Source organism: Carassius carassius, chromosome 29, assembly GCF_963082965.1.
Source record: "Carassius carassius chromosome 29, fCarCar2.1, whole genome shotgun sequence".
Taxonomy (NCBI): domain Eukaryota; kingdom Metazoa; phylum Chordata; class Actinopteri; order Cypriniformes; family Cyprinidae; genus Carassius; species Carassius carassius.
In genome coordinates, this window is record NC_081783.1 from 5,904,512 (window position 1) to 5,917,615 (window position 13,104).

Here is a 13,104-nt window from a genome sequence, read left to right on the forward strand (position 1 = left end):
GACCTAGCTATACGTTTTGGGACCATTTGGATTATAGAATTCCCAACTTAATTTATGGACCATCATAAGAAGGAATGGTTCATAAATAGACTAAATCTTTATTTAGCTCTGGAACTGCCAAAAGTTTATGAGGTAAGAGATACCTCTGTTGTAATTATAATTAGCTTAGAAAGACAGTTGTCAATGGGAAGTCCCTTTTTAGTTAGCTTGGTAAATTTGTGTGTCCTCAATTGCCCAAAAAAATTCATTTGCACAGCTTGACTGAAAATACATTCACTGCATTAGTATACTTTCCTGTTAAGAAGGAGCTTTAGTTCTATGACTCAGAAAAACTGAGATCTATATTTTAGTAGAGGTCTCTCTCTCTCTCTCTCTCTCTCTTTCTACCTCTTTCTCTTTCCCAGGCATAAGGATGATGAATGGTGGTTCATACCGCCCAATATCTCCCATTGTTCACCTGGGAAGCTCATGATTAATAGTTTTGTTACAGAATGTTAAATTACATCTTCTTTTATTACAGTTTTCTCCAACCTTTCACAGCTGTCCACTCCCTCCACTACACCTGTGTGTGTGTGTGTGTGTGTGTGTGTGTGTGTGTGTGTGTGTGTGTGTGTGTGTGTGTGTGTGTGTGTGTGTGTGTGTGTGTGTGTGTGTGTGCATGTGTGTGCATGTGTGTGCATGTGTGTGCGTGTGTGTGTGTGTGTGTGCGTGTGTGTAATAATATCTTACAATGCACAGAGCCTTGAGACTCTCATTTCAGAAATCACCCCAAGAAGTCTTTTTAGGCTGCTAGTTATTAGACATGTTTTATCAGGGCTTAGAGAGAGTGCTTCTGGGTAATGTAGTTTAAAAGTCAAGACTCAGGTTCAGATGCAGGCGAAGTCTGTTGTAATATGTTCGAATATATGCCATGCTATTGCTATTTTTTAGCACAAGTACCATGGTGTTACCATGTTTTTGGACATACACCATGATAATATGATGTTTTTAGGTAATGTACAGTATCATAATATTATCATGTTTTTAAGACATTTATCATGGTATTACCATATTTTTGGACATGCACCATGATATTAATATTTTTTGTAATACATTTTCTCATTTTTTAGTTATTAGGTTAAAAGCATCTGCTAAATGAATAAATCAAATCATCGTAATTTCAGTTTGCAATCAAACTAAAGTCTCAGTAAGGGAATATTCCACCAAACTGATTGTTGTTGAACGAGTTTGGTGCCTAAAGCTTAAGGTTCAGTTTGTTATTTTATATCATATGTCCTCAGTGTGAGACTTTTCTGAGCCCAGTGTTGTCAGATGTGTGCTCGGTCCTTTTTTCCCTAGTATCACACCATTCAGAGACTCATCCATGACCACAACTTCCAACCTGTTTCTCAGTATCATCATAAACTTATACATATTCTTTGTAAACATACTGAAAATATCTCTCCCTATGCTGTCTAATTTGTCTCTCCTGCTATTCAAGGGTCTTTGGAGGTAAATCATTGCAAAAGAAATGGATAAGGACATTTCAGACACAAAATTATGCCTTGTTCTCTTTCTGTTTCTTCCCAAGCGGCGTGCCCTGTCCTCTGCAGTGGAAACGGTCAGTACGACAAGGGATCGTGTATCTGCTATAGCGGATGGAAGGGTCCGGAATGCGATGTTCCCATAAGTCAGTGCATCGACCCTCAGTGTGGCGGTCATGGCACGTGCACAGAGGGCACATGTGTTTGTTCTCTGGGCTACAAAGGAGAGAACTGCGCTGAGGGTAAGTGTATGTGCATGTATGTAATAGTGTAACTTTGTGTAGATGTAGTTTCTTTCTTCTCAATATTATCCTCTGTGGCTGTAATAGCTGCATTCTCTGCATGTGGCTACTTGGAAAGGTAAAACACACATTTTCACATATTCAAACAAGTCATTTTTGGCTGCTTCCCCAGATTCACTGGTAGGTCTTAATGGGCTCCCGCAAAAACACCTCTCAGAGAGGAGAAAAGGCTAGAAAATATATTGATCTGGGTGGTGAGAACAATAGTTTCACTTGATTAATTTTTTGTGTTCTGTAGAGTTCGGTGGCTCTTGGGTAAGACCGTGACTGGCAATAAGAGATAAGAAAACTATAAGAGTCCCAAGAGTCTAAAAATGGAGAGGGAAGATAAAGAAAAAGGTAGAGACAGAAGAAAAAAGACGAGGTATAAAAGGACAAAAGTAGAGGCTGAGATGAAAACAGCTAACAAACAGAAAAAGGTTGATGGAAAGCAGCGTTTCAGAAAGTCTTTGCAGCTCATTAGAGAGAGACTTTGATGGCAGCTAAACAAACAGAACTACAGAACCCTTGCATATTAATGCTTTCTAATTCTTATTCTCTAAATCTCTAATTCATTATCAACAGTCTGGCATCAAGTCCCATATTAAAGTGTTTAGAGGGGGATTGAAGATTTTTAAATGAATTGTTCACCTAAAAATGAAAATTATGTCATTGTTTACACATTCTAATTCCAAATCTACCCCCCCCCCTTTGTTTGTTTGTTTGTTTGTTTATCTAACACAAAAGAGTATATTTAGGTGAATGTTCATACTGTTCTTTTCTATAAAATAAAGCATATAGGCTAGCGAGTATAATATGTTTAAGATGTGTAAGTCAAGATTTGCCTAAACTTTTGTGTGCAAATGTACCCACAATGATGGTAAACTTACCCAGGAGGAAATTCAACATGTTAATAATGTCGATGAAAATCTAGAATTGCAAAAAGGTTTGTGTCAGGGTTAGGTTTAAGGGATATATAATATCATTAACTCAGTAAGAAACAATATAAGTCAATGGAGAGTTCCCAACATGGCAGAAAAGCAAATGTATGTGTGTAAAATGAGAGAGAATGTTTTTTAGAAGGTCATGAGGAACAGAGTTGTTGCAGATCACAAGGTCAGCACTTTTGCTCCTTTCTTTTTCATTTTTTTAAAATCAGATATTCATCACAGTAGAGTCACTCAAACAATTTACCTGAAGTGCCGGTGACACAGAAATCGATATCTGTGATGTGCAGTTTCTGCAGCATAAACGTTTGGCATGAATGGCTTTATGTGCATGAAGGAAAAGGAGCAGCACTTCTGTCAGCCGAGGGGGCTGAGACAGGGGTGTCACGCAGGGCACCTTAGGGCCGGGTAATTTGTCAAATGGCTTTCTCGCACTTTTCATGGCCAGATCTCTTCTTTCGCTCAGCAGTCGATAAACATTTTTTGAGACACCCTGGATGGAACATGTGAGAGACAGGGTCAAAGTCAAAAAGAGAGAGGAATGGAGAGTAAGAAAGACAGACTGAGATGCTGAGAAAGTGAGGGTTTAAGAGGTGAGTGTGAAAGGCTCTAGACAGGAAACTGCCATTCTCACACTTAAGGTGTGGGATATTGATTTTTCATGCTTAGATAAAAGACGTAGTATGTGCTTGTGCATGCCTTCTTAAAAATTCCAGAAAGCCCAGGTATATGTGAATATGCACCCTTTTTTTCTCTTAATGTTTTTGATATCAGTATATAGGTATGGTCATTTCGCCTAATAAATAATCAAATATGTAAATAAATGGGAAAATAGCCCACTGATTATTAAAGTTGTAGGTTTGTTGCTTTTACTTAACAGCTACTGGTGTACACCTACAATTTTACACCTTTCCATTTCCCATGACATATCTTGCACTTACTAATTTTATTCAATCAAATATTATCAAGAATAAACAATAACACTTTTAACTAGAAACAACAAGTAGCAAATCCATGATCACTGCTGTGACATAAACTAAAGGCTTTGCCTTTAAAAAACAGGGACAATCCCTTCAATACATCCCTCCCCAGCTTCCTTCTTCATAAACATTGTCAACACAGGATAGAAAACCGAGTTTATAAAGCAATATCATAGGGTCTTTTTATTTCTGACAGATGAAGCCTCATTAATGACTCTTATCTTTTGTTCACAGTTGACTGCCTGGATCCGACCTGCTCAAATAATGGCATCTGTGTGAACGGAGAGTGCCACTGTAAACCAGGCTGGGGTGGACCAAGCTGTGAGCTGCCCAGAGCACAGTGCCCAGATCAGTGCCATGGTCATGGTGCTTTTATTCCAGACACAGGTGTCTGTAGCTGTGACCCCAGTTGGATGGGCCCTGATTGTTCTGTTGGTCAGTCTGCATGTTTGATTGGATCTCAGTAATACAAATGTTTCAATTCTTTATGCCTGATTTCTAATGTATGGTATGTAAATAGTGGTTTTACTGCTCTGTCCCTTTCTCGACACAGAGGTTTGCTCAGTCGACTGCGGGACACACGGTGTATGCATGGGTGGCTCGTGCCGCTGCGAGGAGGGCTGGACAGGTGCGGGGTGCGACCAGCGTGTGTGTAACCCGCTTTGTGTGAAGCACGGCACCTGTAAGGATGGGAAGTGCGAGTGTGAACAGGGCTGGAATGGAGAACACTGCACCATAGGTAGGCATATGCCCAGCCCTGACCCAGGAACTGATCTTTTCCTGCTCCCTATACTCACTATTACAACAGATGCCAAAGCACTGTCTCTGCTCTGCCTCTGCTCCCTCCTCTAAGCTTTACGTGAGAGGGACCCATTTTTGGATCATCCTTGTTGGTTCCAGGGCAACAATATTATCAACCAGTAAGATTTTAGGGAAAGGGGTTAGGGTCTAAAAAAGTTATCTCTTATTTTTGGCCTAAATTATGGTTTGGGCCAGGGGTGTCCAAACTCACACCTGGAGGGCCACTATCCTGCAGAGTTGAGGTTCCTGCAGGGTTTAGGTGTGTTTCATTGGGGTTGGAGCTGAACTCTAGAGGACAGTGGCCATCCTGAAGCAGGATTGGACACCCCTGGTTTGGGCAATGGTTTCTTAAGGACCAATTCAATTTCAATTCAATTCAAGTTTATTTGTATAGCGCTTTTTACAATACAAATCGTTACAAAGCAACTTTACAGAAAATTATGTTTCTACAATATTTAGTAGTAGCTAGTAGTTTGTGCACAACCAGTTTGTGACCAGGAAAGGATGCTGATCCAGGAACATGACCTACTTGCATGCAGCTCAGGGATTTAGGAGAACTCCAGGAAAAGTTTATGCTTGTGATTTTTCTCTTGACTGATCCATCAGGATGGGATGTATAGTACATGACTCTAAAACAATTAATCTTAAGGCCATGCTCCAAAAGCTGCCCAAAACTCATGTGGTCCACATTTTGGTCATATAAATCCAGAGGGATTGCAGGCTGCTGCAGAGTCCACAGAAGTGTGTATCGATACATACTGTAGTGGCAACAAAGGTGACTCTCATGAGCACCCATCTAAATGATGAAATTTAAAAAATGGGATACCAAAACATCCAGACAAAAAAAAACAGAAAATTATCCTTTAGGAGCAGGATTGAACACCCCTTCCCTACATTCTTGTGAAAATGACAGAAACATTCAAGTGACAGCCATTGCATGACTGCAAGTACAAATCAAGTGCATCATTTGACCCAAATCTCTGAAAGAGAAGTTTAAAGCATTTGAAGGTAGAGAATAGAAAACTAAAAGCTTGGCTTTATATCAGTTTGGAAGCATGTTCCCATAAGCTTATACAAGTTGTAAATAGGGGCATAAGACAGACCAAGGTGAAATCAGTAGTATGTATAGGAGAGATGAATGAGGCGCTGAGGTGCAAGAGTGTGTGGTGGGGGGGTAATTGAGGAGAATTAGACTGTTTCTCTGTCTGGTGTTGGACTGAGAACAGACTTAGTTGTGTTTGATCACGCCTCACACAGCGGAGGCAGATGTGTGGGCTGCTGGGTAATGAACAGTCCTTGCAGAGTTGCAGCAACTGATGAAAGGTAGAGGTGTCTTCACCTTGATAAGTCACACCTCTTTTTGTCTTGACTTCTCTATCTCAAAAATAGACTCAAACGCCAGAGTTCTCCTTTCTCTCATCATCTGTGGATATGTGTGTGCATGTTTGTCTGTCACTCCAAAGATGACACAAGCGACAAAGACTGAAAGTGCTTTGCCTTTAATCCTTCTCCCCATTGAACACCACAACAGGAAGTCTGTCTGCTATTGTCACCAAACTCTTTCTGTGGGCTAAAAAAGCCTCGTAAATGGCTTCCATCTTCCGTTTCCATTTTTATTTCTGAGAACTCTTCTGTTTCTATGTGATTCAAATGCAACACATGTATTTGTCTTCTTGTTATGACACATTTTTGTTTCTTCTGAATGTCCTTTCTGATGCAGACATTTGGGATGGAAGTATTGAAGGTATTGTACCTCGTCGTACTGTGACTAGTGCTAGCTGCACTTTTAGTCTGGTCGTGAGCAACCCCCCTGCCTCTGATAGTTTGGCTGCATAATGACTGTGTGCTTCTGTTCGTAGAGTAGCCGTTGTGGAGTAGAATGTCATGTTGAGTAGGTTCATAGTGCTAGTCTGTGTTCTTCAGCGTGTGTGTTTATATTCTTGTTGTCAGATGATGATAGTATAGCTGTAATCATCTGTTTTGCACCTTGTGGCTTTTTAAATGTCCCTCTCCTACAGCATTACCAAGCTACAAAAGTGTCCAATCTGCCTGAGCCACTTAATAGAATGACTTTTAAATCCTTTAGAATATGGGGTAACACTATACATTAGAGTGGCCATGTTTCACATATAATTTAATAGATAGTAAGCAGACATCATAAAAATTTCTCCAACAAGTTATTACAAAGACAGTCTCAATGGAGTAACCTGAGGTTAAATATCTTGCTCAAGTTGTTGATTGAGTCAAAACGCGATTCATAACATATAAAAATAAATCTCAATGCCAATGCAACCGGTTCCGCTCTGCCCATTCCAAGCAGGACTCAAACTGGCAGCAGCCAGCACTGGGAGGCAGGCATGCTAACAGGAACACTGAAGACTGAAGTCTCTGGTGTCAGTTGCTACTGTCTCTAGATGGCAAGGGGACTGAGATTTACCTGCACAACTCCCCCTAGATGGCCCAAATTATCATGGTACATCTCAGTATGTCTACTGTACTTATGGCTTTATGAATCCTTGGCAAAATCTTGGCTCAAGAATGTTAATTTAGTGATTGGATGGTTATCTTGCAAGATTCATGAGTCAAGTAATTGCCATTTTGTCAAAACCAACCAGTCTTTCAGGCCTGTCAGTTGAGATGGAGCAACAGTTTGAAAATAATTTTGCAAAACCAGTTAGATAATGTAATATGTTTCTAACTTTGGAACAGAAAATTAAGATTTTTTTCTTTGATGAAATCCAAGAGCTGACCCTGCATAGACAGCAGTGCAACTACCACATTCAAGGACCAGAAAGATAGTAAGGACATAATTAAAATAGTCTATGTGACATCAATGGTTCAAACTTAATTTTATGAAGCTATTAGAATACTTTTCAACAATTCCTCATATCCTTGTCAGTCTCCTATTCTTGTGGTATTACTCATGTGAATGCGTGTGATGATGCTGCTGACGCAGGAGCCGGTGTTCTGGCATAGAACATGCATGCGCTGCGGCTTGTTTACAAGCAGAGGAATGCACACGCATGTGTTGTGGTACTGTCATGAATGGTGGCGGAGACTGACCAGAACAGAAGAAATTATTGAATAAAGTTATTTTTGTTTTAGTTGCACACAAAATCTATTATTGAAGCTTCATAAAATTAAGGTTGAACCACTTATGTCAGATGGGCTGTTTGTCTTTACTACCTTTCTTGCTGTTGCCGTCTATGCAGGCTCAGAAGGTTCTTGAATTTCATCAAAAATATCTTAATTTTTATTCCAAAAATGAACGAAGGTCTTGTGGGTTTGGAACAGCATGAGAGTGAGTAATTAATGACAGAATTGTCATTTTTGGGTGAACTAACCCTTTAAGTATTAAGAACCTTAAATATGCACAACAGCACCATGCTTTTGCAATGCATTGACTAAGCAAATGTATTTGCATACTTGAGTGTTTGTTTATGAGTCTTCCAATAAACTAAAAGTCTTTCTTTTTATATGTAGGATTTATTTCTGCATCTTTGAAGGAATTATGCCATAGAATGGCAACATTACTTATTAAAGAACCGGTCTCTCTGGAGCAACATGAGTTTAAGAGCCTTGCTCAAAAGCACAATAGTAAAGGCTTCTTGATGTAGTTGTAACCGATGAACTTCAAGTTAATAGACTTGAGCTGGAACCACTACAGTACACCACACCCATTCCCTCCTACTTTTGTAGGAGCATAGTTAAAGGCTGGGTCAACTACATGACTCTAAGCATAATGGGAATGCTTGCATTTAAGTATACTGCAGTTTCAGCTAGAGACAGAGCAGCACTCACCAGCACACACCAGCTCCTAGCAGTCTGTTTGAGTCTGCCTTTTTGTTTGCACAGAACAGAGACACAGGAGGCAAGTCATCGTATACTTCCATCAAGTCTGCTTCAGACAAAAGAGCTAAATTACAGAGGACACTGCAGAGTGGAGACAAAGATCACATAGAATTTGCTATACCTGAGGGATATAGATCACTACTGCAAGTAAAGGGATTTGGAGGGAATAGAGCCTAAGATACATGTAAAATTTCATGAGCCATTGGTACAGAGTGGGTTAAGAGCAGTGGGCAACACTTTTGCTGTCATATTTCTACACACAGGGTGCAGGACAACAGGAGGCATGGTAATGACTTTGTCTCAGTGTCTGCATGAGTTCTAACTCATAGCATGAATACTAATGGAGGCGCAGGAGTGTGTGTGCTTTTCTAAGAAGGGGAGTGCGGTATGTTTGCAGGAAGAGCAGGATAATGAGGAGTTTAACTGCAGGCCCCAAAGTGATCACCTGAATGCTCATGCATCAGTGGATGGAAGCAAGTTTGGCACAAGACCTGGCATCGATTGTTAATCGATTTAAATTCACATCTCTAATTGGCCAAAATGGCTGCAGGTGAATAGCCACTGGAGGCATGGATTTTGTATGCTAGGGTATCCTGAATGGATGTGAGTTGCACTTGATTGGCTCGTGGATGGAAACCACGGCCACCATAAAAAACAAACCTATCCCAGCTTTAAATGCACATCTGAATGTCCTTTTAGGGAGTGGTAGTTGTTAAAGTTGCAGTGCATATATCTGCACCATTAGACAAACAAACAGATATTGCAGGAATAAAAATGTTTGACTGTTTCCAGACAGGTTTCCCAAACACACTAGGCTTCTGAGATAACTTGTTCAATGCGCAAAGGACATTGCCCAGTCTCTGCTATAGTTCAGAAAACATTTGAGTGAAAATTTTCAGCTTTCAAAATTCCCATGCTGAAGTCATGTTATTTGACTTTGTAGTAGTACATGGAACTCTATAGACAAGGAAAACCCAGACAGAGGGCATTTTATGCAGTAGGTGTTCACTCCCTGCGGGACTTTATCTGTCTCTTTCTAAGGCGAATTTGGAGGATTTATGAATCTAACCTTTATTTTATGACCTTTAAAGGCGAGAGGGCTTCAGGCCAGTGGATGGGATAGTTAGGTGGAGAACTGGATTTCTCTTCCACACGTTCTTTCTCCCCATAGTATCCCATCTTTTAAGAATTTTCTTTCTTTCTTTATTTCTTCGTCCTTTCTTCCTTGCAACCCTGCTGTTCTTTTCTTTTGCAGTTTTTTCCCCTTTCCACCAATCCATCTGTCTCTTTCTATCCATCTCTCCATCCATCCAACCTCTGACTGCTGCTATGCAGCGTGCTTCTTTCCCCATCTCACCTTTGCGTTCCTCTCTCATACCATGTGCGCTGACCCATAACTCAAGGCAATCTCAGCTCCTTTTAAGTAGATTACAATAGAGTCAACCCGCATTACTTTAGCCAGGTGGCTTAATAGTTTGTGAAATCCCACTTTATTCTAGTTAGTGTTCTGAGAATCGACTGGGTTTTGGCATAAAAGAGGGGCCCTGCTCAGTGCTGTCCAATGAGGAAGATCAATGGTCAGCATAGATTTTGCTGTCCTGGTGTTTCATAAGTATTTGGCTGCTTAAAATGGCAGCTCCATTTAAAAGGCAATCATTGCTAAGTGACTTTCCTCTCAGCTCAATATTGCGTGACAATCGATGCATAGCAGGCTGTTAATGTGGCATCTCAAGGACCCCAGACATTGAAAATTTCATTAATTAAAGCAACATTTGATTTGAGTCACAATGGCTGAATGCATCCCAGTGCAGGCTGGGTTTACACACTCCTCTGGTTGAGGCCATTTCATTCCACTCATCACAAATCATTCGAAGTGTCACCTGCGCGGGGTCAGCTGCCATTTATATATTTATTAAAGCACTTTTCCTCGTTCTTGAAAACATCTTTAAATTTGACATATCACAAAAATCTGACTGTTCTTATCACACTGTTCTTATTCAAAGGTCCTTGGTTCTCTCACACACATGGGCTCATACTTCAAACTAAAGATGTGTCCTAATCCGATCTGTAGACTCCAGTCTGTCTTAACCACATTCTTACATGAGAGCATTGCTCTCTATCCAGACAAATCAAATCAGCTACTGTAAATGAACAGTCGGAGAGTGTGTGTGCCCTTTACAAATATCCCCTCCTGAATGGATGAGTTTTGATAAATTCATTTGCTACCAACAATGGCTATCAATAGAGTCTTCCGAAGATAATTGAATTGATCTCAGAGTTTGAAATGAATTTAGATGTGAATAGTTATGCTTTTCATATACTTCATCCCCTTAAATGGGCATTGAGTGCATTGGAGGCAGATATGTTTGTGTGGGAGCACTGATGCATGTCTGCCTATAGTGTCACAGCCAAAAGTTTGAAAACATAGACACATATTAACATACAGGATCATTCTAATTTGCATTTCGTGTTCATTTGTATCATTCCATTTTGATTGTCTGTGTAATGTCTGCAGCAATATTTTTTTGTGTTCTGTTTTATTTGCTATTTGCATAAAATTGCATTTTAAACAGATGCAAAAAAAAACAAAAAAAAATTGAGAATAAATTAGACAGGCAAATAAGTAGCTAAAAATTTATTGTCTGAAAGTGTACATATATATATATATATATATATCTCCACATATAGCGACACCAAAAGCTAAATTACTATTATTATTTTTTTTTAATCATTCAGTTCCATTCAATTCCAAATTCCATTCATTTGAACTCAAAACTATTTCTAGCTTGTTTTCAAACTTTTGGTCACAATTATTGATATATCAGTGCTATGATGACTGGTGTGATGGATTTCAGCCTCTCTAAATCCATCTTCCTTCTCTTTCTCTCCATTGCAGATGGCTGTCCAAACCGATGTAATGGAAATGGACAGTGTCTGCAGGGTCAAAACAGCTGGCACTGTGAGTGCAAGACTGGATGGAGAGGCACCGGCTGCAATGTCGCCATGGAGACTTCATGTGCAGACAACAAAGACAATGAAGGAGGTGAGAGATCTTTTGTTGACTCTGTGGGAACTTTGTGACATAGATTGTACATGATTGGAACAGCCACATGTGCACAGGAACAGCTGCTGTGTGTAATTTCTGTAATTTCAGGAACAGCTGCTGTGTGTAATTTCTATGAGTATTTTTATGTAATTCCAAACGGAATTATGTAAAAAATGACAATTAGAATCCACAGATATTTTCCCTGTTTGACATTGTCCCTACAAACTGGTAGTCAAAATCTAATCACGCCCCATTAAGTGAACAAAAAGTTATGCATGTCAGATGAAGTTTGATAACCCCACAGTGGTTACACGTTTGAGGGAATTATTCTTATGAATGGCTTACTTACAGTAAATTAAGCTGGCATAGTGAAACGGTTTTTTTTTAACATTGATCAAAATTACACACTGCAGCTTTAATGTATTCCATGCTTTAATGTGATGAGAGTGACTGTTTAGTGCACTAACCAGATGTGGCAATTTTTTGAGTGTATCTATAACGCTGTTTAGAATTCTTGAATTTGTAAATTTCATAGTAATAAGATAAACTTTTCTCAGAAAATTCTGGACTGTTGGCTTTCATCTGAAAAGACGGATTTAAAAAAATCAAGTCCGTAGTAAGTAATATAATTCAAAGCCTCAAGGTGAGGGAAAGAAGAAAGCACTTTTCAAACTATTTGGTAATTGAATACTGGAACAGAGACAAAATTCAAATCCAACATCATTGTGTTGAAAACCTACAAGAACACTGATGAAACGGCCTCTCGTTCAACAGATGAAGAATGTTCCCTTTTTTTTTTTTTTTGAACAGAGAACGAGATGAAGAGAGAAATCTTTTGCAGCCTTAGGCAACTCTGATTGATTGTGCACCATTATAATATGACATTACTCATCACACCGCTGTTTTATTTCTTCTAGATGGTCTGACTGACTGCATGGATCCAGACTGCTGTATCCAAAGTCCCTGCCAGAACAGTCCACTTTGTAAAGGGTCCAGGGATCCCTTACAGGTCATCCAGCAAGGCCAGCACCCTGAGCAGAAAGTCCGTTCCTTCTATGACCGTGTTAAGATGCTAGTGGGCCGGGACAGCACACATATAATCCCCGCAGACAATCCATTTAACGCAAGGTAATTTACTGTACTGCACACAACAACTTGGTAAATGTCATGTCTCTTGCATTGTATGGTAGAAGAAAACTGAAGTGCACACGAAATATGCTATATCTGTTGTTGAGTGAAAACTGAGTGCTGGGATAGTTATTGTCAATTCTTTGCTATTTGGTAACCCCAGAGCTATTTTTGAGTAACTGTATCGATTGTTGTCAGTGGTGCTAGAACATCTACCTGTCTCTTTTCTACTGTATTTCTTGGAATAACTGACAGATGTGTTGGCTAATGGGGAATGCATGGGATTATTTTGACAGCAGTTGTTGGACTGATTGTATCACTTTGGATTTATTGGTTATCGAGCAGCTGATGTGTTCTTGTTTGTTCTGTGTTCTCCAGTCTGGCATCACTGATCAGAGGTCAGGTGGTGACAACAGATGGAACCCCACTGGTGGGAGTAAATGTGTCATTTGTCAAGTACCCGCAGTATGGCTACACCCTCACACGCCAGGATGGAACGTAAGTTAACTGCAGTACACCTACCAACCAGAGTTGAACGCAAAAGAA

At 39.9% G+C, this 13,104-nt stretch overlaps 1 protein-coding gene across 5 annotated transcripts in view; it reads left to right on the top strand.

Annotated features, from left to right (window-relative positions):
* The window catches only part of tenm2a (teneurin transmembrane protein 2a), a 397,797-nt gene that overhangs the window by 367,482 nt on the left and 17,211 nt on the right, over positions 1-13,104 (top strand). For 3 of the 5 annotated variants that reach the window (XM_059515536.1, XM_059515539.1, XM_059515540.1), the window contains 7 exons: positions 1,571-1,765; positions 3,966-4,166; positions 4,285-4,470; positions 6,253-6,276; positions 11,281-11,427; positions 12,348-12,558; positions 12,937-13,056. In XM_059515536.1, the coding sequence (XP_059371519.1) occupies positions 1,571-1,765; positions 3,966-4,166; positions 4,285-4,470; positions 6,253-6,276; positions 11,281-11,427; positions 12,348-12,558; positions 12,937-13,056 (1,084 nt within the window). The remainder of the gene's footprint in view (positions 1-1,570; positions 1,766-3,965; positions 4,167-4,284; positions 4,471-6,252; positions 6,277-11,280; positions 11,428-12,347; positions 12,559-12,936; positions 13,057-13,104) is intronic. The other 2 variants (XM_059515537.1, XM_059515538.1) reach the window with 1 other exon arrangement.